The 23,547-nt window shown below is 44.8% G+C and overlaps 1 protein-coding gene across 1 annotated transcript in view; it reads left to right on the forward strand.

The window, feature by feature from the left end:
• Nucleotides 1–23,547, forward strand: part of LOC135239196 (3',5'-cyclic-AMP phosphodiesterase 4D-like) — a 308,165-nt gene that overhangs the window by 39,067 nt on the left and 245,551 nt on the right. The window contains exon 2 of the mRNA XM_064307709.1: nucleotides 20,866–20,953. Coding sequence (XP_064163779.1) covers nucleotides 20,879–20,953 — 75 coding nt within the window. The 5' untranslated portion in view covers nucleotides 20,866–20,878. The remainder of the gene's footprint in view (nucleotides 1–20,865; nucleotides 20,954–23,547) is intronic.

The raw sequence follows: 23,547 nt of genomic DNA on the forward strand, positions 1-23,547 counted from the left end.
GGGCAATAGAGGGGGGACAGAGAAAGAGGGAGTGAGGCAGTGGGAGAGAGAAAGAATTGGGACAGTGAGACTGGGGGATAGAGAGGGAGGGAGGGAGGGAGAGAGAGAGAGACTGGGGAGAGAGGGACGGAGGGTGAGACAGAAAGACAGAGAGACAGAAAGAAAGATGGGTTGAGAGAGGGAGGGAGAGAGAGAGAGAGAGAGAGACTGGGGAGAGAGGGATCGAGGGTGAGACAGAAAGACAGAGAGACAGAAAGAAAGATGGGTTGAGAGAGGGAGGGAGAGAGAAACAGAGAGAAAGAGACTGTGTGAGAGAGAGAGAGAGCAGGGATGCTTTGCCCTTTAGCTCATTTGGTTGGTGGCAGTGAAGTTGAAGGAGGAGAGGAGCCTGCTGTGGTCTTCATCAGAGTCATCCTGTTTACCTCTGGGGTCAATTCACAGGTGCACACAGAGTTTCCTCAGAGCTGTTTAAAACACAACACAAGCACACACACACACACACACACACACACAAGCACACACGCAAGCACACACACACACACACATACACACTCACACACGCACGCACATGTACACACAAACACATATGCACACACACACATCCAAGCACACACACACAAACACAAGCACACACACAAGCACAAACACACACACACACACACACACACACAAGCACACACACACACAATTACCGGTGCTCAGCCAGTGCAAGTTGTATCTTTTGCATAAAGCCCGATTTTGAAAAGCCATTGATTCCCAAGGTAATTTGAATAAATGTCCTTGTGACATTTTGTTCAGCACAATAAAATAATCCCATTATCATGACCACATTTTTAATGCCTTCTTAGATGTAGTTAACTAAAGTATCTCAGGTCATTTCTTGTTTATTTGTGATATTTAAGTTTTAACATGGAAGCTCTTAACCGACATATACCTATTTCGGAATGTTTTTTTGTATTAGATCTTGTAATTAATTTCTCTTACTCAAGAAATATTTCTTTCAACCCATGTCAAACCAATTGTATTAGGAACATATTCATTCAGGGGCATGCCTGCATTATCAGTAACCATTACACACAAGCACTTAACAGTGCCATGGTGTTCATTGTAAATGTTAGATTCTGCAGAATCTATTTCAGCCAAAGAAAACTGGGCGCCTGCAGTTCGCCGAAAGACACCATCAGATAATCTGTCTGGGGTAGCGGCGTTCCTCTTCTTCCTGTTTTGCGTGCTGCTTTTTGGTTTTAATCTCTGTAGCATGGAAATCGGGTGTTTTTGTGAAGAGAACGTTGGCACAGCCAACGGCAAAGCGGAGAATGGAAGGGGAGGACTGCTCTGCGGTGCCACCTGCTGTAACGTTCGGACCCTGCACCCAACCCCCCAAACAGGCTTTTTATTTCATTTGTGGAAATCTTTGTGGTATTTTTATTTATTTCTTTGCTTTGAAGTGAGTTTTAGATCAAGGCTCCCGATCCCGTCTGCTGTCTGTGTAACTTCCACGGGTTAAACACCTTGGCATTTTTCTTATTGAGGCAGTAGTTTTGTATAATCTGTGGGGAACTGGGGTTGAGCGATTTAGTTGTTGCAGGTTTGATTCCCAGGTGGGGCACTGCCATTGTCAGCTTGGGCAAGGCACCCAACCCGATTTGCTTCGGTAAATATCCGACCGTAATGAATGAATAGCGTGTAACAATAGGCGGTCTAAGTGACTCTGAATAGGAGTGCCTTTTAAGCAGATAAAATTAAAAAAAGGGCAGAGAGAGGAGAGGATGAAGGCTCATACACACAAAGCGTGTCCTCCTGAGCGCCCTCTTCAGCCACTGAAATGGCACGTTTAAGGGGCGTCTCGTAGCCAGAGGCGCTGAAAATTAGCATTGAAAAAATGAATTGGGTAAAATCTAAAGGAGGTCATCAAAAGTGCATAACAATCTACATTTCACTGATCCTGGATGAGCTACAGTAGCGCTAATCCAAGGTGCCAGGGAACCCGCTACTGATCTGGAGTCAGTGCTTGGGGGCACAGTGTCGCCTCACTCACTGTTTTTATATTACGCACACATTTCAGGCATTCAGGCATTTAGCAGATGCTCTTATCCAGGGGGAGTTAAGGCCAGTTTACAGTTGGGAGATGTACGATCGTTGCCACCGGCGACTATCACGTTTGGTTGGACTTTTAGTTTATAATAGAGTGACGGACGATTTGTCGTCGTTGTTTGGTTGTGCCCTTCGCTGAAACTTAAATTTGTGTTGAACTTTGACCCCATCGTTGGCTCAGTTGTTGTGATGATATTATTATGGAATGTTCTCATGTCTTGTAATTATCTTTGGCAAAGTGTGAAGTCATCCGGTCCTAGCTTAACCTTAAAATACATTAAATGGAAAACCACACATTTGTTGAGAGTCTGGTAAACACAACGGTATGTTGGTGATAATGTAGCGATATCCATCAGCCAATCATACATCGCCTAACTGTAAACTGGCCTTTACACAGCTTACATTCTCTTACATACAGTCCAATTATACAGTGGGATATTTACTGGAGTGCAGGTGAAGCGTGTGTGCTGCTCAAGGGTAAGACTGCAGTGGCCCACCTGAGACCCAAATGAGAGGACCGGAGAGGCGTGCACACAGCAACGCAATAGGTGAAGGTGCAGAGTCAAAAAGAGTAGAAACCTATGAAAGAATAAGACTTGCACGCTGGATTATAATGCTCCAAAATTAAAGTTTCAACCAAACAGTAGTGTTGAGGTTTCGGTCATGCCCGAGCCTTCATCATCAATCAAACCTTCAACCTTGAAGTTACGAGGTTCCCTAACCGTTATACTACTGTGCTTCCTGGGCTGCCAGGCTTGTTCAGGGCCTGGTGCAATGAAACGGCTCACGTTTGATTCTGCTTGGGTGCATTTTCAGAATGAGTCAGAACAGAGCAAGAGAAGGGTGAAGCCAGAGAAGGACAAAAAAAAAACAGACCTCCTCCATCTTATACACAGGTCATATTAATGTCATTCACAAGGGAGCTGTCAATCATGAGCTGTGCTGCTCGCTAAGCTGTTATGGAACAAGGTTGTTCTGTTAAGAGGCAATAATGAGAGATGCGACTTTGGCGCTTTTAATTTGAAAGCACACACAGTAGTTCTGTTAAGAGGCAAGAATGAGAGTTGAGACTTTGGCGCTTTTAATTCGAAAGCACACGCAGTAGTTCACCTGTCGAGCTTGCGGCTGTGGTAGGAACGGCTTTTACCCGTTTGTCTCACAACATAACTGCACATGGATAAAAAAATCCTAAAACATTGTTAATTCCTTTTCAAATAATTTTCTCAACCCTTGGATGAGTTTAATTAGATTTATTTATTGATTCATTCATTTTATGACCCCTCGTCAGGTCAAAGTCCTGAAGCTGAGCAGGGGTGGGCTTGGTTAGGACTTGGATGGAAGACGTGTAAAAACTGTTGGTGCTGTTGGAGGTTTCTAGAGTGCTAGTAGGTGGACCATGTACAAACCCAGTACTCCCAGCACAGTGATGGGGACACTGTGCAGCAGGAGGTTTCGTCCTTCGGATGAGACCTTAAATCAAGATCCTGATTCTGGATCCTGAAACAATTTGATTAAGTACCATGCTTAAGCGTACATGACAATGCACCACCTGGGAGTCTTGTTTTGTAGCATAGCAAAACTAAATCAGAAGTTGGCCGGAAGAAGCAAAAACAAATATGCATTGAAATATAGATGTAAAAAAAACTAATACACATGCAGTTGATTCAAGGTCAGATTTATTTGTGGGGAAAACGTGGTGAATTTTAGTAAGGGGAAGTGAGATGTTACGCGCATATCAGGATGCTAAATTTAGATGCTTTCTTATTCTGTCTTATTCTGCATGAATTTGATTGACCGGCTTTCCCCATGGTAGGTTGAACTACTGGAGGATGCTGTGACTTATTTGTCCCTGACAGAAAATCTACGCGGGGCCATTTGGCAAATTTATAGCCATTCCAATAGCTTCTCAGACCTTGTTAAGATATTATGCAGATAATTTTGATTGATCCTTACGGCATCAGTCTTTCTGTACTTCCTTTTGCTTTCCTTTGCTTTAAACCCACCCGAAGTAATTCCGAGTTGTGTTGTGTCAGCCCCTCTGGGCGAAGCATAAAATAAAGAACGTTTAAATGAGGAAAACAATCTCGCGGTGAAGGCCACAAACCGTGAGCGAAGCCAATTTACTTTGGTAAAATGAAAAAAAAATGAAAAAAATAGTGTGCATGTGAGATTTATTTTGCAATCTTTCTGTCGCATCAGGAAAAAAACTCTTCTTTTCTTTGAGTGAGCGTGTGAGCTGAAATAAAAAAAATCTGAAAAAACTCAAATTGTTTCTGCTACTGTAGTTACGGGCTACATCTCAGACAGGATGTGCTACCTCTCTGCAGGAACTCAGATTTGACACAAAATTTTAGCTCGTGTCACAATAGAGATGTTGACTTTCTCACATGCAGCTTTAAGATAGACATCATCTCCAGTTGTTATTTCAGTATTTTAGAAATGTATATGTGTTAGTGTGCGTGTGTGTGTGTGTGTGTGCATATGTGCATGTGAATGCATGAGTGCATGTGTTTAAGTGTGTATGTAAAGTATGTGTGTGTGTGTGTGTGTGTGCGTGTGCATATGTGCATGTGAGTGCATGTGTAAGTGTGTATGTAAAGTATGTGTGTGTGTGTGTGTTTGTGCATATGTGCATGTGAGTGCATGTGTTTAAGTGTGTATGTAAAGTATGTGTGTGTGTGTGTGTGTGTGTGTGCATGTGCATGTGAGTGCATGTGTAAGTGTGTATGTAAAGTATGTGTGTGTGTGTGTGTGTATGTGTTTGTGCATATGTGCATGTGTGTAAGTGTGTATGTAAAGTATGTGTGTGTGTGTGTGTGTGTGTGTGCATGTGCATATGTGCATGTGTAAGTGTGTATGTAAAGTATGTGCGTGTGTGTGTGTATGTGTTTGTGCATATGTGCATGTGAGTGCATGTGTAAGTGTGTATGTAAAGTATGTGTGTGTGTGTGTGTGTGTGTGCATGTGCATATGTGCATGTGAGTGCATGTGTAAGTGTGTATGTAAAGTATGTGCGTGTGTGAGAGAGATTTTGTGTGTGGGAGTGCATTTATGTGTGTGAATGAAAGTGTTTCTGTCCCATGTCCCACTCACTGACTGATGTACATCTCGAGTGCCTGAGGGCATCTGATTTGTGCTTAGATGCATCTATTCTCTATCAGTGCTCTCAGATGTCCTTACATTTTTAACCACTGATGGCTAATCAAAGAACGTCCTCTCTCTGGACACTGTGCTTTTTTCCCTCCCTGCACAGTTTCTCTTGATGATGGAGTCTGTTTTTCCTCCCTCCACTTCTCAGGCTCATTATCTGTGTCCTCGGCCTGTCATTTGAGCCGGTCCCAGCTGAGAGAACTTCGGCTTCGGGCCGACATCGAATTGTCAGTGCTCCCCCGCCCCCCCCCCCCCCGTGTTGGCCCACATTGGGAACTGCCCGCGTGGACTGGAGTGTTCGCCTGCTTGCCTGAGTCGCCCTTTCTCTGCGCTTAAATCTCACGTTAGCTTGCGGCCTGACTGTGTATTCAAAGCGTCGTCATGGTGACATTCGTTCCATTGCATCTGTCACACGTTCGCCATCCCGCTCACCATTTTGTTTTCTGGATTTGCTTCTGCGCCTCCTGCCAGCCTGTCAGCCTCTATTCTGCTCTGGGACAGCGTGTGTCAGCAGAACTAACTGTGAATGGCAGGTGCCGAGTCTGATTGCCATCTGTAATACCAAGTGATTGTCATTTTAGAGTGCGCATATTCCTGTGACCCCACCCCCTTACACAGTCTCCCAGCTATTCTACAGTTAAGGACTACCTTGGTTTTTAACCTTGTTCAAAGTAAATCTGTTTAATGACTCACCTGTAAACCAGGTTAATGACTCACCTGTAAACCAGGTTAATGACTCACCTGTAAATCAGGTTAGTGACTCACCTGTAAACCAGGTTAATGACCCACCTGTAAACCAGGTTAATGTTCCACCTGTAAACCAGGTTAATGACCCACCTGTAAACCAGGTTAATGTTCCACCTGTAAACCAGGTTAATGACCCACCTGTAAACCAGGTTAATGACTCACCTGTAAACCAGGTTAATGACCCACCTGTAAACCAGGTTAATGACTCACCTGTAAACCAGGTTAATGACCCACCTGTAAACCAGGTTAATGACCCACCTGTAAACCAGGTTAGTGACCCACCTGTAAACCAGGTCAATGGCCCACCTGTAAACCAGGTTAGTGACCCACCTGTAAACCAGGTTAATGACTCACATGTAAACCAGGTTAGTGACCCACCTGTAAACCAGGTTAATTACTCACCTGTAAACCAGGTTAATGACCCACCTGTAAACCTGGTTAATGACTAATTTGTAAACCAGGTTAAGTGACCCACCTGTTAGCTATGTTAATGACTCACCTGTAAACCAGGTTAATGTTCCACCTGTAAACCAGGTTAATGACCCACCTGTAAACCAGGTTAATGTCCCACCTGTAAACCAGGTTAATGACCCACCTGTAAACCAGGTTAATGACTCACCTGTAAACCAGGTTAATGACCCACCAGGTTAGTGACCCACCTGTAAAACAGGTTAATGACCCACCTGTAAACCAGGTTAATGACCCACCTGTTAGCTATGTTAATGACCCACCTGTAAACCAGGTTAATGACCCACCTGTTAGCTATGTTAATGACCCACCTGTAAACCAGGTTAATGACCCACCTGTAAACCAGGTTAATGACCCACCTGTAAACCAGGTTAATGACCCACCTGTAAACCAGGTTAATGACCCACCTGTAAACCAGGTTAGTGACCCACCTGTAAACCAGGTTAATGACCCACCTGTTAGCTATGTTAATGACCCACCTGTAAACCAGGTTAATGACTCACCTGTAAACCAGGTTAATGACCCACCTGTAAACCAGGTTAGTGACCCACCTGTAAACCAGGTTAATGACCCACCTGTAAACCAGGTTCTCACATGTAAACCCGGTTAGTGACCCACCTGTAAACCAGGTTAATGACCCACCTGTTAGCTATGTTAATGACCCACCTGTAAACCAGGTTAATGACCCACCTGTAAACCAGGTTAATGACTCACCTGTAAACCAGGTTAATGACCCACCTGTAAACCAGGTTAATGACTCACATGTAAACCAGGTTAATGACCCACCTGACCACATTCTTTCTTTGTGTGATCTCTGTACCGTGCATTCCTGGGGGCCGGCTCCAGAGTCCTTACCTCTGGAGATGACGGCAGAAGTTCTTCTGCTTGTTTTCGCCCGTCTGGCCAATGAAAGATTCATCCTGTATTTCAGCCTGTCTGTTTGCTTTCGCCTGTTCTGCCCTCCGCAGTTTCCCTCTGAAACATTAATGGAGAGCAGCCGTCTGCAGGCTGCGCAGGCCAACCTTTCTGCCGCACGCCCACTTCCTGTCGCACTGTGTTGGCGGGAAAACTTCTGCTGCTGCTTTTTAATGCTGCATGGCGTTAGCCATTATATCATTATATTGAATAGAATCCTAAATGAGATATTACATTACAGGTATTTAGCAGTCGCTCTTATCCGGAGCGCCTTACACAACTTTTTACATTTATACAGCTGGATATGTACTGAAGGTATATATCCGGCTGTACAAGTACCTTGCTCCACCGATATATGTCTCGCAAATTTGGCTGAAGTTGAGATTGAACATAGATGGAGTAAAGTGGTAAATATCAAAGCCAGAGAAGGCGGATTGCACAGACAGTGTAAACAACAGAAGTAGGACAGAGGCACACCTTTCATAATACCTGGTCTTTGTTTCAACTGCCTTTGTAATTGACGCTCGGGCTAGAGCCCAATTCTTTTTTTTTTTAAACCAATTACTTAGCACATTTTTATTCCCTCACAATTTGAAACACCATTTGTATTCCTCTCTGCTGCGTCTGATGCCAATTCAGGAGATCATAGACAGATTCTCTAGACTCCCCTGATACCCTGCGTTCCTTCTGCGCTGTCTGCCTCTTAATGACATCAGTTTTTCTGCTCGCTGTAATGCCACACTGATAATCCATTGCCACAGTACTGTCCTAGGCCCATGGCTCTTCGTGAATATTCATAAGGTGCGTGAAATCAGAATGTTTCGGCTTTAGCAGATAGAACACAGAGTGTGTCTGGATTATCTGGTAATTGGAGTATTTGGTGAGTCTTGAGTATCTATTGAGTAGAATATCTGGTGAGTGTGGAGTATTTGGTGAGCATGGAGTATCTGGTGAGTAGAGTATCTGGTAAGTAGAGTATTTGGTGAGTCTTGAGTATCTATTGAATAGAATATCTGGTGAGTGTGGAGTATTTGGTGAGTGTGGAGTATCTGGTTTGAGGAGTATCTGGTGAGTCTTGAGTATTTATTGAGAGTGGTATATCTGGTGAGGGTGGAGTATCTGGTAAGTGCTGAGTATCTAGTGAGTAGAGTATCTGGTAAGTGGAGTATCTGGTAAGTCTTGAGTATCTGGTGAATGGAGGATCTGGTTGTTCTGGCGTATTCACTGCTGGTTAGCTTCTTTCCATATTCAGTTCATTAGCTTAATTGCAGAGTTTTGGTGTTTGGGGAGTGCATTTTACGTATAGCTCGCACAGGCAGGCTGCACAGGCAAACTGCACAGCCCCAGCTAACCAGAGGACTCACTTTTGAGCAGGAGGATGGGGGGAAGGGACAGGCTCAGGTCTTTGACTTTGCTATCAGAGCGCAAGGACATCGAGGTGACAGCAGGTCCTGGACCAGACTCCTTTCTTCTTTGCTTCTTCTCTTTCTCTTTAATAATATACAAGTTCTGCAGTCATTTTGATTTGCCGGAGTTTTAATGGAATGTAATATCGTGACAGATGGGAGTTTGGAAGAAAGGAGGTCCATTAAAGGGCGAATCAGCCTTGAGGCGCTTTCCCTCTGTTCCACAGGGTAGGATTCAGCAGCAATGCCTGCAGGAGCCGCAGGAAACCGCACATACAGGATTCAGCAGCAATAAATGCATGAGCCATAGAGACCACACATCAGGAATCAGCAGTAATACCTGTGGGGGCCACAGTGACCACAGGCGCAGGATTCAGCAGCAATAAACGCAGGGGCCACAGGGAACCACACATACAGGATTCAGCAGCAATAAATGCAGGGCCCACAGTGACCACACAAACAGAACTCAGCAGCAATAACTGCAGGGCCCACAGTGAGCACACAAACAGGATTCAGCAGCAATAACTGCAGGGCCCACAGTGAGCACACAAACAGGATTCAGCAGCAGTAACTGCAGGGCCCACAGTGAGCACACAAACAGGATTCAGCAGCAGTAACTGCAGGGCCCACAGTGAGCACACAAACAGGATTCAGCAGCAATAACTGCAGGGCCCACAGTGACCACACAAACAGGATTCAGCAGCAATAACTGCAGGGCCCACAGTGAGCACACAAACAGGATTCAGCAGTAACAAATGCGGTGGCTGCAGAGACCACACGTGCAGCGGCTCTTCTTCTGGCTTCCGAACGTCCCTGGGAGGTCAGGCAGAGTTGCTGTGAGGGTTGACAGCTGCCAGGGCCTCCCAGGGATTTCTTCCAGCGCTGAGCAGGTTACCGTGGCTACTGAGCATCTGCACACCGCTGGAAACCCGCCAGGAAAAATCGTTCTTTATTATGTTTATTGCAGCGGCCTTCCTTTTGCTGGGCTTTGGATCGATCCGTGTGCAAGTTTCTTCTTTTGTTTGTTTTCTATGCCGACTGTGTCGACTGATATTTAAAACAACTCCCCGATATTGTGCCTTCGGTGTTTTCTGCATTGGCATCTGGAAAATATGAGTAACTAATTTATGTTCTTCATGTCTATCGATGTCAATAAGGGACATCGACAGACCCCTCCCTCCAATGACAGATTAGGAATATATTGGTTTCAGTATTCAGAGGACTTGTATCTTCTGTAGATAGGCATAGTTCTTCATTTTGTGAAGAACTATATTGCATTCATTCTGCACCATGATCTTCCAGGTCTGGTCTCACCTCTGTTTTGTTTTTATTACAAAATACACTATTTTGTTAATACTTTCCAGATGATAGTTATATGAATACATTATTGTGTTTTGTGTCTTGGTAACTTATTTATAAATTCAATTGGGAGGCATTAAGTTTGCTGAAGGCCTTCTCTCAGTGTCCGTTGTAGAAATTGTTGAAGAAAAGGGGAAAAAATAATGAATTAAGTTATATTACATTACAGGCATTTAGCAGACGCTCTTATCCAGAGCGACTTACCCACCTTTAACATAGCACTTTACATTGTATCCATTTATACAGCTGGATATATACTGAAGCAATTTCGGTTAAGTACCTTGCTCAAGGGTACAACGGAAGTGTCCTACCCAGGAATCGAACCTGCGACCTTTCGGTTACAAGCCCAGTTCCTTACCCACTGTGCTACACTACACACTTCCTTATATGAGTTAAATCATACATATTTGTTGTTTTTTGCAAACACTGTAAGGTGGCAAAAACAAGCATGCACAAGAAAGCAGTCTGCACCGAAATGCAGCTCTAAATATGAACCCATAGCCCTTCTATATTATTTGTTGGACAAGTGTTTTCTGGGTGCTGGACTCACTTTACAGCAACACCTTCCGCTCCTTCACACCCCCCCCACCCCCCACCCCCCACCCCCCACTGCCCCCCCCCCCCCACACATCTCTCCAGGGCATTGTGGGTTGTGAGAATGTGGGTAGGCATGGTCCCTCAGGGTCACCACAAGGGCAGCCTATTTCCCTCCTGGCCTCAGTTGATTGAACCCCCCCCCCCCGGTTTGCGCAGCGCTCTGTACGGCCCTACGGGACTGCAGCGCTGCGTCATCCTCTCTCTTGCTCTCCGTGCGAGATTTATGATCTTATTTCTCTTTCCTCCGCGATCTGTCGCTTCTGAAAGTGCCTGCGCTCGCTTGCGTCCAGGTTCCCCGCAGAGCTTCGCTCCAGAGAGCGCGTTTGACCAGGCCTCCCCTGCACACGTCTCACTGCACAAGGCCTGGCGATATTTCTGCGCTGTAATAGCCTACCTTTTTGTACATCATGCACGCCTGAGGTTTGGTAAAGGAAAAATGTGTTTGTTTTTTTTTTTGTATCATAGATCCTCTCCTTGGAAAGAAAGGCCTTTTTTAATTAGCTTATGTCATGCAAAGGCTATCGGATTACTATCTTTGTGTGGAGTAGCATTTAGAGAGTGAGGAGAGACAGAAGCAGGGTAATTCTACAGACTATGTCTGGATAGGGAAGTGCAACACTGACATTTTGACTGATGTGAACTTATCAATGTGGCCGAACGAGACCAACCGCTTATTATAAAGCTTCTCTGGGCCTTTCCCCTGCCTCCCAGGCTGGCCTGACTGTCATTGAAAAAGGGTTTTAAGGAAGTTTGAACTTTCTCTTTTTTTTCTTTTTTTTTTTTACATTAGCCCATTATTTTCTCCCCATCTGTGTGACCGGAGGATTTGTGTTCTGCTTTTAGAGAAATGGTGCTCTTGTCTAGACGCTTTTCTGAGGTTGATCCATAAAAATAATGCTTTGGGTTGATCTGACATTTTGGCCAGAAATTGCCCATGTAATTTCATTTGGGTGGCGCTGTGGCATAGTGGTTAGAGAACCGGGTTCCAGACTTCAGGAATTCAGGGTTTTCTTTCAGGGTTTTCAGGGTGAGTAGCCAGTTATGCGTGAAATTCCACATGCTTTTTAAAAATGCAAGAAGTGAAAATGTTCAGGAAAATGGGAATGACTTTTTGCTACAGAATATTCCGTAGCATTGCGCTGTTTATCGTGCGTGTGCTTTCACAGACTATTCTGTAGTGTTGTGCTTTTAATCATGAGAGCGCTTTCACAGACTATTCTGTAGTGTTGTGCTTTTAATCATGAGAGCGCTTTCACAGACTATTCTGTAGTGTTGTGCTTTTAATCATGAGAGCGCTTTCACAGACTATTCTGTAGTGGTGTGCTTTTAATCATGAGTGTGCTTTCACAGACTATTCTGTAGTGTTGTGCTTTTAATCATGAGAGCGCTTTCACAGACTATTCTGTAGTGTTGTGCTTTTAATCATGAGAGTGCTTTCACAGACTATTCTGTAGTGTTGTGCTTTTAATCATGAGAGCGCTTTCACAGACTATTCTGTAGTGGTGTGCTTTTAATCATGAGAGCGCTTTCACAGACTATTCTGTAGTGGTGTGCTTTTAATCATGAGTGTGCTTTCACAGACTATTCTGTAGAGTTGTGCTTTTAATCATGAGAGCGCTTTCACAGACTATTCTGTAGAGTTGTGCTGTTTATTTTCTTTCCTACCATTTGGCCTCCTGCCACCTGTGCTTGCCGTTGATCAGACCTTTGGCTGGAGGTGCTGAACATTTAGAATGTCCAAGATAATTTAATGGCCCTGTCAAGTAAATTAAATTTGCTTGGGCTTTATTTCACATGGGACTGACAATATATATGGCAACTGGTACACCGATATGCAAAAGCAGTAATTTACATTTTACTGTTTTATTTTTTCAGTCCAGCAAATCAATAGTAATTTTACATTAGATTTTGCAGAAATATGTCATGTTTAAGTGCCCTGCAGAGGTTGTGTACTTCTTTTCACTTAGCGTTTCAACGAAACTTGACCAGAGGTGCCCAAACTTTTGCATGCCACAGTGCATTATTTTTAAAAAAATAATCTGATGCATTGTACCATAACGTTTCTAGTTTAGGTTCATTTCTTGTGCTGGCCTCTGGAACAAGCATATGACACGGAATGTCATATCTATTTTAAAAAAGCGCCTGTTTGGTTTGCGTGGAGCACCGTTACTGATCATGGGTTTTGACTTTCCTATCGCTGTATTGAATATCGGACCTTGCTCTGTCTGTTGTGCGCAGTGGCCAGTTTACACGCGCAGTGTATACTCTTGTTTACACTTTGGTTTATGGGGTTATAAAACTGCTCAAGGGTAAAATGGAGCATTAGCCTCCTGCAATTAGCCACAATGTGAAACAACTGCCAGTAGCCTATGTTCTGCTCCCCAAAAGAGTTCGCCATTTTTGTGTCTGGCCATTCTTTTTATGTCTGCAGTCTTAATCAGCTGCTGTGTGGGCTAGCGGGTGAAGCTGTGAGATTTTATTCTGCAATTTTCCGCCATCAAAACACGCTGTCGGGCAATTATTCTTTTGACAGTTGTTCAGAGACTGTGGAGTTGCTTTCTGACGCATTTAAAGACTCATGAGTCACCGGCTCTAAAATGCAGTGGGCGCTTTGCCGGGCTTGGACATCCTGGCTAAATGCGGTTGGAAGTGCTTGTTGATTGACTTAATGCTTGAAATGCATTCAATGCAGACGTGTCATCTGTCAGCGACCCCCCCCCCCCATTCGACTGAGATTCTTTGAGTTGAGCAGTCTTTTTTTTTTCTTTTTTTTTACTAGAATCTTACAAAAAAATGCAGAAAGATGGTTTTTCTATTTTTGATATTCATGCAAGACAATGGGTGAAGCTCGCTGGAACAGTTCCACGTGACAGCTTGAGTTGGTGCGGTAAACTGGCAGGAGATTCTGAAACGTGAAGAGGTTCACTTCTTCCAAGTAATGTGGAGAAACTTGCGTTCAAATCAAAATCAGATCAAAAAAATTATTTATATAGCGCATTTCACAAACAATTGTCACAATACACTGCATAGACAACCTTGGCCTAAACCCCCACAGGAGCAAGCCTAAAGAAACAGTGGCAGGGAAAGACTTCCTGTAGCAGACGGGAAGAAATCTCAGAAGGAACCAGGCTCAAGGGAGGAACCCATCTTCCTCTGGTCGCCTCAGGGTGTAGCTTTGTGACCAACACGGTCAGTCAGCCAGTGTTCGCGTTGATCACGTGTTCCTCTCCCGCAACATGTCTAGCCTGAATACGAACACTTGCTAACTTGGGGAAAGGAGCAAGACTAGTCCTCTACCCTGTGGTTCATATAGGGTAATCATTTGTTTTATAGGCCTATTATTTATTGTTGTGCAGGAAAAGACTGTAGACAAACGTTTGCTTTTTCATTTTTCATCCAAAGAATTTAAATCGTAACTCGTGTTTCATTTGATTATTTATTTGTTTATACTTGATTAGATTTAGCTTATTTATTATTTTTTATGTTCAAAGGGAAATACTGAAGTAGCCTACTGCCCTTTTGAAGGCGAGATGTCAGTTATTATTTCAAAGCAGTCAATTCTGTGAATTTATTTAAACTGTTTACAAACATGTGCATTTATTTTCATCCAAAATAATTAAAATCTTAAATTAATAAAATGTATTATTTTACACATTTGTTTATATTTAGCCTATGGCTTATATGAGTTTCTATATTTAAAGTGAAATAAAGAAGTAGGCTAATGGAATCATTGTATTGAACAGCCAAGTCCGATTCGACTAAAAAACGTTGGGTACAGCCATAAAAATATAATTAAGAAAATGACTTCACGATTCAGTCAAAAAACTGTGAACCCTAAGATCCTTTTTCTGATAGTAACAGGGCTATTCAGACCAGTTTAAAGCAGGCATTAGTGTTTGGCCAAAACTGCACATCTTTCCTGAGACTTGTCTTTATATTACTTAAGTACATTGCATTAAAAAGGTAAGCCCCTCCTCCCTGTCAATCAACTGCTTGCCGTTGCTCGGACACAGCCAATCAGCTGTGAAATATGGCAGCCTCTCAAGCAGTGCTTCCCCCCCCCCCCCGCCAGGAAATTCACAGGAATAGAATCACAATCAGGTTAATGTAATGCAGGGGGAAATGAGTTGTTCTTTAATAACATTCAGACTGTGGTACACTTCATACATCCATGCCTTCGTCTGGCCCAGAAATAATCGACCGGAGTCTTTCTGCGCTAGAATGTTCTCTCAGCGCATGTCCGTCTCGTCCTTATGCGGAGAGAAAAGCCCGATAGCTAAAGTAAGCAAACGCAATCTATTCGAATGCGTCTCATCTGTCCCGGGCACCTAGACCCATTCAAATGATTCACCTCTTGTTAAAACCCATAATGGCTTCCTATTAGTCTGGAAAATCCATTATTTCCCCCCTCGCACTGAATCGCCGGCAGGTATTGTGTTCAGTCCTCCTGTCCAGCATTTGGAATGAATACCCTGATGGATATTAAAGGAACTGAGGTTGCCGCAGATGCCAGGCGTGGCAGCGCATCATCGCGCTTGAGGACTGAATAGATTACTCCACTGCTGGCATTTTGGACGCTTCATTTTTTTCGAGAACGGCAAGCCCGTCCGTATAGGTCAACGGTCACCGGGCGACCTCGCCGAAACGCAGACGCAATGAGATGTAATTAGGTCACCTTTGTTCTGACGAGGCGAAATCACTAACGAGGTGCAGACGAGGGGCTGAGCCGGTTATTCGCGGAATTTCGCGGGGAAATCAAGGTGCTCTCTCTCTCTCTCTCTCTCTCTCTCTCTCCCTCCCTCCCTCCCCTGCGGTCCAGGTCAGAGGAGCCGTTTGTCTCTGTTCTTCAGAGGGGGGGTCGGGGGGGAAGCCGAACGCTCTGATCTCTGATGTTGTGGTTGGCGGGTGGCAGGGAGGAGCTCCTGCCAGATGGCGCCATGCCCGTCGCCGTGCCAGCGTGGGACGGGGGGCGTTAGTGGGCGGGGGCGTCAGCGAGGGCGGACCTGTAGCCGGGGGACGGAGGGGGAGGGGTGGGGTTGGGGGGTTTCGGGGGGGCACCCTCGGTGGGCTTGTGGGGTCGCCACGGAGACGCGCTGTCATCATTGCCCTTCCTCTCGGGCGCAGCGCTGGGCAGCAGGAGGCGACAGTTTCAGGGTCTCAGGGTTTCAGCATCCGAGATGTCGCCAGGGAAACCCTCCCTGGGACGCTGACTTAGGTTTCTGCCACACACCGTTTCAACCTCCCTGCATCTGAAAATGTTTTTCGAGAGGCGTTTTACCCCCCGCGCGGTTTCCTCAGCGTGTGTTGGGTCCCGCTGCTCTGAGCGTTGTGCCGCTGCTCTGCACGAGTGTCATATTCATTTCAGAATCCCGCACACCTGGCGGAGGCCCAGGTAAAGACTTCCTCAGGAGAACTGGAGAAGTTCCGGTTCTCCCTCTCTCTCTTTGTTTTGTGCTCACCCGTCGAGCTGCTGACTGCTTGTATGCTCCCCCGAAGCTTCTGTGTATAAAACCTTTTTTTCTTTTGTTTCGAACCTGATGTCGGCTTTGTTACGTTTACGGTAGCTCAGGTGTAGCCATAGCAGCACTGTACAGAATGCTGCGCACGGGATGTTCAGGTGAACGTCCTGCTGAAAGACTAACCTTGGGGGCAGTGACACACCCCTCCTCTCCCCATCCTAATCCTGACTGTGGCAGTGGTGAGTGCCGCGGTGAGCAGAGAGGGGCTGAACTGCCAAGAGGCAAATTACCCCCTTCTCCTGGCACAAGAGCGCCCTCTCTGGTCAGTCAGGTGCATTGCAGGGCTGCCTGTTCCAGACCTGTAGCAGATGGCTTGCGTCAGTAAGTCACAGCCAAATTTCCCTCACAAGGAAACTTAGACTTGTTCCCTGCAAATTATCCATGCAGGAAGTTCACACAGGAACTTAATTTGCCGGAGAGTGGATATATATTCTCAGCATTGCAGGGAGTGTGTGGTCTGGTTCTATGGTAGTTTGCCTCAGTGTGGAGCAGATTCTCTCCAGGGCAGGGAGGGTGAGGTCTCGTTCTATGGTAGTTTGCCTCAGTGTGGAGCAGATTCTCTCCAGGGCAGGGAGGGTGAGGTCTCGTTCTATGGTAGTTTGCCTCAGTGTGGAGCAGATTCTCTCCAGGGCAGGAAGGGTGAGGTCTGGTTCTATGGTAATTTGCCTCAGTGTGGAGCAGATTTCTCCAGGGCAGGGAGGATGAGGTCTCGTTCTATGGTAGTTTGCCTCAGTGTGGAGCAGATTCTCTCCAGGGCAGGGAGGGTGAGGTCTCGTTCTATGGTAGTTTGCCTCAGTGTGGAGAAGATTCTCTCCAGGGCAGGGAGGATGAGGTCTCGTTCTATGGTAGTTTGCCTCAGTGTGGAGCAGATTCTCTCCAGGGCAGAGAGGGTGAGGTCTCGTTCTATGGTAGTTTGCCTCAGTGTGGAGCAGATTCTCTCCAGGGCAGAGAGGGTGAGGTCTCGTTCTATGGTAGTTTGCCTCAGTGTGGAGCAGATTCTCTCCAGGGCAGGGAGGATGAGGTCTCGTTCTATGGTTTAACCCACCTGCCTCATTATTCTGAAGCTCTTTCTCACTCAGGAGGCTGAGGTGGGCTGAGTTGCTCTGAGGCACTGGGTGGGAGAGAGGCACAGGCCCCAAAAAAGGCTGGGCCTCCCAGGCAGTGTCTCTGGATAGAAGAGGCTCTCGGCTTAGATTCGGCAGTCCTCGCTGCAAGAAACGTTCAAGAGAGAAGGATGAAACACTGAGTACTGACTCACCTGAAACTCCAAGTGCAAGTAGAAGCAGTGAATACGAATGCTATGGCAGTCAAGTAACACGAAGGAACAACGCCCAGTCTTTTTAGTGTCCTCTACCTTTTCAAAGTGATGTGTGTAAATATTTAAATAGGCGCTTGATAAGGGCTGGTGCTGCAGTTTAACTGGAAGACAAGGACCCTTGAAATAACCCTACAGGAAGATTTCTCCCTCACACTCATTAAAAATGGGCTCCCAGTTAAATATCTTTCAGTGTCCTTATCCTACTAATGGGAGAATGAGGAATCATGATCTGATCTAATCACTGCGATTGTTGTTAAGAGCAACATTTCATTGGTTCAAACAAGCCAAAGAATGACAGCTCATTCTAGCTGTGCCCAGTTATGGGGATCATGAAAATTCAATCTTCTCAATCATCTTACCCATCTAATTTTTTCATTTTGTCCCAAATTGGTATTTTCTGTTCATACAGTACTGCTGTTATCCTCTGTCTGTGGGTAATACTATGCTCGATTACACACACACACATGTACACACACACACACACACACACACACACACTCACAGTACTGATGTTATCCTCTGTCTTTGGGTAATGCTATGCTCAATTACACACACACGCACACACACACACACACTCAGCATGCATGTACACACACACAAGCACACACACACACATACAAATGCATGCATGCACATACATGTGCACACACAGACGTGCACGCAAACATACACACACTCTCACACACACACACAGACACACACACAGTATTTTAAGCAGCAGTTTGTCCTTTAGGCGTTTTTTGCCATTGTTCTTGGTTCTAATTGTGCATTCTTTATCTTTCTGGGCTAAATGGAATTGACTGTTTTGTTTTCCACTCTCCCAGGGAAGAGGGATGTCATATCACAAATGAGATCTTTGAAATGCATGCAAATCAAAAACGAAAGACTAAATTTGATAGATATTTAAATAAATCGTCTTGGCAGAATGTAAGGGGGGTGAATTGGGGCTATGTATCAGAGGGCAAAAGGCTTTGGATAGTTTGTTGTGTAAACAAATCAGAAGTGCTGATCTGAGTTAAAGACTGTTATTATTATTTTTCTTTGCGCTTGTTTGGCAGCTGAGTTAAAAAAACCTACAGGCAGTTCAGAAGCAAGATGGATTTCAGACAGGCCTTTCATCCATAGTATCTGATGGAATACCTTCTCAAAACTTTTGTGAAAAATGGGCTTGGCATCAACATTTACTTTTTCTGTCACAAACAGACGATGGCAGACAACATCTGGTCTCCCTTATGGTAATGGAATATACTGAAATTAAAAACAATATTGCACACGTAATATATGAGAAAATAATATATGCAAATGATTTCCGCTTTTCTATAGCGTAATTTATTAGGCTGCTCCGAAAGATATTTATCACATTTACAATACATTGCCGGGCTGGTGGGCTGTGCTCTTGTTTAACATGATGATGAATGGACTTCCTCTAGGTTCTGCTGGCCGGCACTCAAATCATTCCCATAATCCTCGTTCCGGATAAACGGGCAATGACAAGCGGCCAAAAACGGGCTCTGTTTCTAAAGCTCACTTCCTGGTCTTGTTGAGAGATGTTACTTGGTAGTGCCATTGCGGTTGGCTCCAGCACAGGTGTTTCAGCCACCCGTTTCAATGCAAGTCAATGGTACCAAATAAGGTCAAAATGCAAAGTCAGTCATTTTTTCCCCTCAAGACCATGTTGTCGCAATAGGTGTATTTATCTTTGTCTGAATGTCTCCCTGTGTGCCGATTTGTTAAGTTGTTGTGTGATTTGGACAATATTTGAATGTTTTGTGGGCGAACCGGTTTTAGCGTCACTATATCTCACAGGCTTAGTGGACGACCCGGACCCGGCCGGGACTTCGTGACCATATAAAACCCCAACTTCTCTGGCTCCAGAACTTCTCTGGCTCCTATTTGTGCAACATGCCTGGATGAAAACTGCACTTCTGCGGTTTCCAAATGCTTTTCACAAGCCCATGGAATATTAATTGGTGACATCACCATCACTTTGTCCATAGTTTTTTCTACAGTCTATGGGCAATGAGGAGGAATGGGGATGGGGAGTTTCGGGGGGGTGAGGGGGGGGGCGGCCTGGGTGATCTGGAGCCAGTCCCCAAACAACTGGAGTGGGGCGACTCAGCCTGGCTGCTGGAGATGTCTGTGCGACTTGGCGATCTGCCTCCGAGCGTTAGCGGTACAGATGGGCAGACGCAGGATGGGATGCTGACATTTTTTTCCCATCCTTGGTACAGATCAGAATATTATAACAGCAATCTCAAAGTGTGTCTTGCAGAACATTTAAAACCACGTCAGCGCTGTCTTAGCGAGCCGGGTGTTGGGTCAAGTACAGTGTAACAGAAAGTACACCAGCATGGTAGCTAGGTTTTCATGAAAAATTACACAACAGCTAGATATCTAATCTTTATTTCTGCCACATCTACAGACTTTACATGGAGGAATTATTTTTGTAGTTTTCCTTTGGTTCTTCTGTGGATCTGTGGCTCCACAGTTCCATCACTAATGGGGATCCCTGTTGCGTATGACTGAACACACGTGGGGTTTTTAAACATGTCCATGCATTCTGTTCCAGCAGTTCCCAACGGAACCTTCCCACTCTTCTGATCCACTCACAGGGTGTGGTTACAGAAGATTTGATTATTTTTTTTAGCTAATAGACCGACCTTCAAGGAGAAACAGATCTCCCAGAAACACAAGGAACGTACAGCATTTGCGCATCCCTGGCGTTTGACCCCTCTAATCCCTGGTCCCATCAAAGCTTTTTAACATGGCAGCCATTTGCACCTCCAGCGCCTGTGGCAGCACTACGGCACTGACTGAGATGGCTCTTTACACGCCCGAACCACAAGGGGCTTCACTTCCACAGACACGTTCTTCAGCTGTCAGCCAAAACAGTGACTCTTCTTCTGTGTTCTCCATTCTGAATAAACGTGTCGTTTGTGTGTATTGTTTAAAAATTCCTATGTTTTTTTAAAAAAATAATAAAGTCATATATGCTGTGTGTGTGCAGAGTGTAAACTGTGAGCTGCATAACTGATGCGTTCGTGAGTACTGTGGTGGTGTTCGTAATGTGGTGAGCTTGTTTTGAGGCTCTAATGGTTTGTTGTTAAGTGGAACAGTTTTATTTCCCCCTGCAGAGAATTCGTATTACAAACATGTTGTGGTTTTTTAGGGCTGTTTTTCTAAGTCTCAGGGGAATAATTACCGCGTCTGTGAAGCGACGCGTTCTCCAGTCAAGCTGCTTTCTCGTCTTCATTTTTTTTTGTTTGTCCCCCCACCCCCCCACCCCCATCAGGGTCCTGACAGTTATGGAGGACGAGCGGAACGCAGTGGATCACCAGATGAAAAGAAACAGCTGCTCCGAGGAGGGCCGGAGAGAAAGTGTGAGTGCTCTTTTTCTTTTTTTTTTCCCCTGCCATATCTCAGGGCTCTAAGGGCTCTATTCAAACAAACCGCCAATGCACTTTGTCCTTAAAGTGCTTAGCTGTGGGTTTAAATAGGCGCCTAAATGAACGTGGGCCTCAGTCAGCCAAGGCTCTGTGGGTTTCTGTTGTTTAAATGTCCCATGAGTACACTATGGCACTAATAATGTCACCCGCTGTCATCTACAAGATATACACCTGCACCCTGAATGACACTTTCCTGGCACTCTGCCTTTGGATAAATATGAACTTATATTATTTTTTTACTACGCAAATACACAATGCGTATTGTGCCTCAGTGATCTCAGTACGCATTGCGGTTAGACGGAACCGATGGATCCTTTCCGGACCTCGAGGTGTTTTCTGGAACCGTAATGAATATTAATGCAGAGGCACGGGGCTGAGTGTTCGGTGGAAGCTCTCTTGTTACCGGGGGAAAAACTCAGCAGCCTTTTTCAGTTTTGGTCTGTCAAGTTCAGTACTGTCTGACACCGGAGCTGGAAAGTCCAGGTGTCAGAAAGTATAAGTCATGTGTTTCTTCAACCCGTGAACTTTTTCACTTTATTCACAGGACTTTTACTTTCTGAACCTGGTTTTTATACCTCTCTCTCTGCAATGGATTGAACAATTAAATTTATTCTTATTCTACTGTGATTGAGTGTTATTTTATGTGGTACATTTTTTACTATACATATTGTGGTTCGTGTGGCTTCACATTATCTTACCTCCCTAAACTCACTTCTTCACATCACATTAGAAACTCTGTAAGTACCAGAGCAGTGTTTGCAGAAAAAAGCTGCACTGAACAAAACTTGCTTACAGCAGAATGACGATGGCAATGGCACAATTTGAGAGCGTTCAACCGAGCCAATTTCCTAGAACTTATACTTATAAGTTATACGCTGCATATATTGTCATTTGCAAGTTGTCGTTGTCGTGGCGATTCAAGGCTGTGGCCCCGCCCCACTCCTCAGTCTTCTCTAATGGCCTCCAGTGGTTGGCTGTGAGGTACTGCATGTCATTCTTGTTGCCTGAATTCAATCAGCATTTGTTCTTTACTCTCTTTAAGTTAAGGTATTTATTTCTTTAATTGAAGGCTTTAGGTTTATTTACCTTATCAGTGCACACTATAGCCTGTTCATTTTGATGGCCTCTGAGCCCTGTTTCACAAAGTAGGATTGCTGAGTTTTCTGTATAACTGCACTGAGTAAAACCCGGAAACAGTCCCAAATCTGGAACATGGACTGTAATAAAAAGAGCTGTTCCTCTGGTTTTACTCAGCGCAGTTATCTAGCTAACTCAGTAATCCTCCTTTGTAAAACAACCCCCCCGAACTGTTTGTTGGTGAATAAAGAAAAAATAATCTCCAGTCCAATCAGAACCAGGCTTCAGTCTTGGCCTAACATGCTGTGTGGTCTCAAACTATGGATGTAAATATATGTATCTAAGAACAGCATTGAAAATATTAAAAGGTTATGTATTATTTTTGATAAGGGCACCAGTAGGCTAAAATCTTCAAGCAGTGAGACTCCGGGTAGCTGTGTGGTAAGGAGTGCAACTTCTGCACTAAACTGGCTGACTCCACAAGTCACATGCTGGGTTTTAAAAATTTTTTTTTACAGCTACTGCGCATTGCTACAATGGAATTCACACAACACACTGGGGGAAAAAAATGTATTTCCCTGAAGGCATCTAAAAATTTGAAAACCCCACGGGGGGAAAACAGTCAAATTCATTCCCTGGCAGAGAAGAACGCATCTGATAAACAACACCGAATACAGCAAACAAGCGAACAGAAAGTACTGAAGGCTTAGAATCCTGATGTGTAGAGAAAAGTTCATTGCTTCGGTGTGTGGTAAGGCTTGCTGTTGTGACAAGCGTTGAACGTTCAAATTTTCCTGCCACTGTGACGGCAGGTTACTCAGAATCTGACTGTCAATTTTGCATCTGCAACTTGCTCTAAAATTGAAATGAAAAGCAAGCTGATCTCATAGCATGCTGGGAATTTTTCTGGCCATCCCGGTGTATAACGATGAAGTTTTAGGACAAACTAGTTGGCTGGAAATTTTCTAAATTGACAATGTGATTGAATGTAATTGCAAAGATGAGGTGACTGTAAAGGTAAAGGGATTAAAATGTTAAATAAATGGAGCAGCCATTTCTCTGTTCTCCTACTGTGGACTATGAATAAACACTGGCCACAGAGGATATAAGTAATTATGTGAAGGGCTGAAGATAAATCTGAAAAACAAGGCCGAAGCATTGCATGCTTGGAAAGCCCAATGAAACACTGTTCCTCAGAGGGCTCTCTGACACTTCATTATAATTTAGTGCACGCCCGTAACTGTCCTCTCCAAAGCTTGCTTTCATGTCTTCTCCAAAGCTTGCTGACTCCGCCCACATTCCTGTCCTCTTCAAAGCTTGCTGGCTCCACCCACGTCCCTGTTCTCTTCAAAGCTCACTGGCTCCGCCCATGTCCTCTCTAAAGCTCATTGGCTCCGCCCACATCCTCTCCAAAGCTTGCTGGCTCCGCCCACGTACCTGCCCTCAAAACT

The sequence above is a fragment of the Anguilla rostrata genome, chromosome 14 (genome assembly GCF_018555375.3).
Source record: "Anguilla rostrata isolate EN2019 chromosome 14, ASM1855537v3, whole genome shotgun sequence".
In the NCBI taxonomy this organism is placed as follows: Eukaryota; Metazoa; Chordata; class Actinopteri; order Anguilliformes; family Anguillidae; genus Anguilla; species Anguilla rostrata.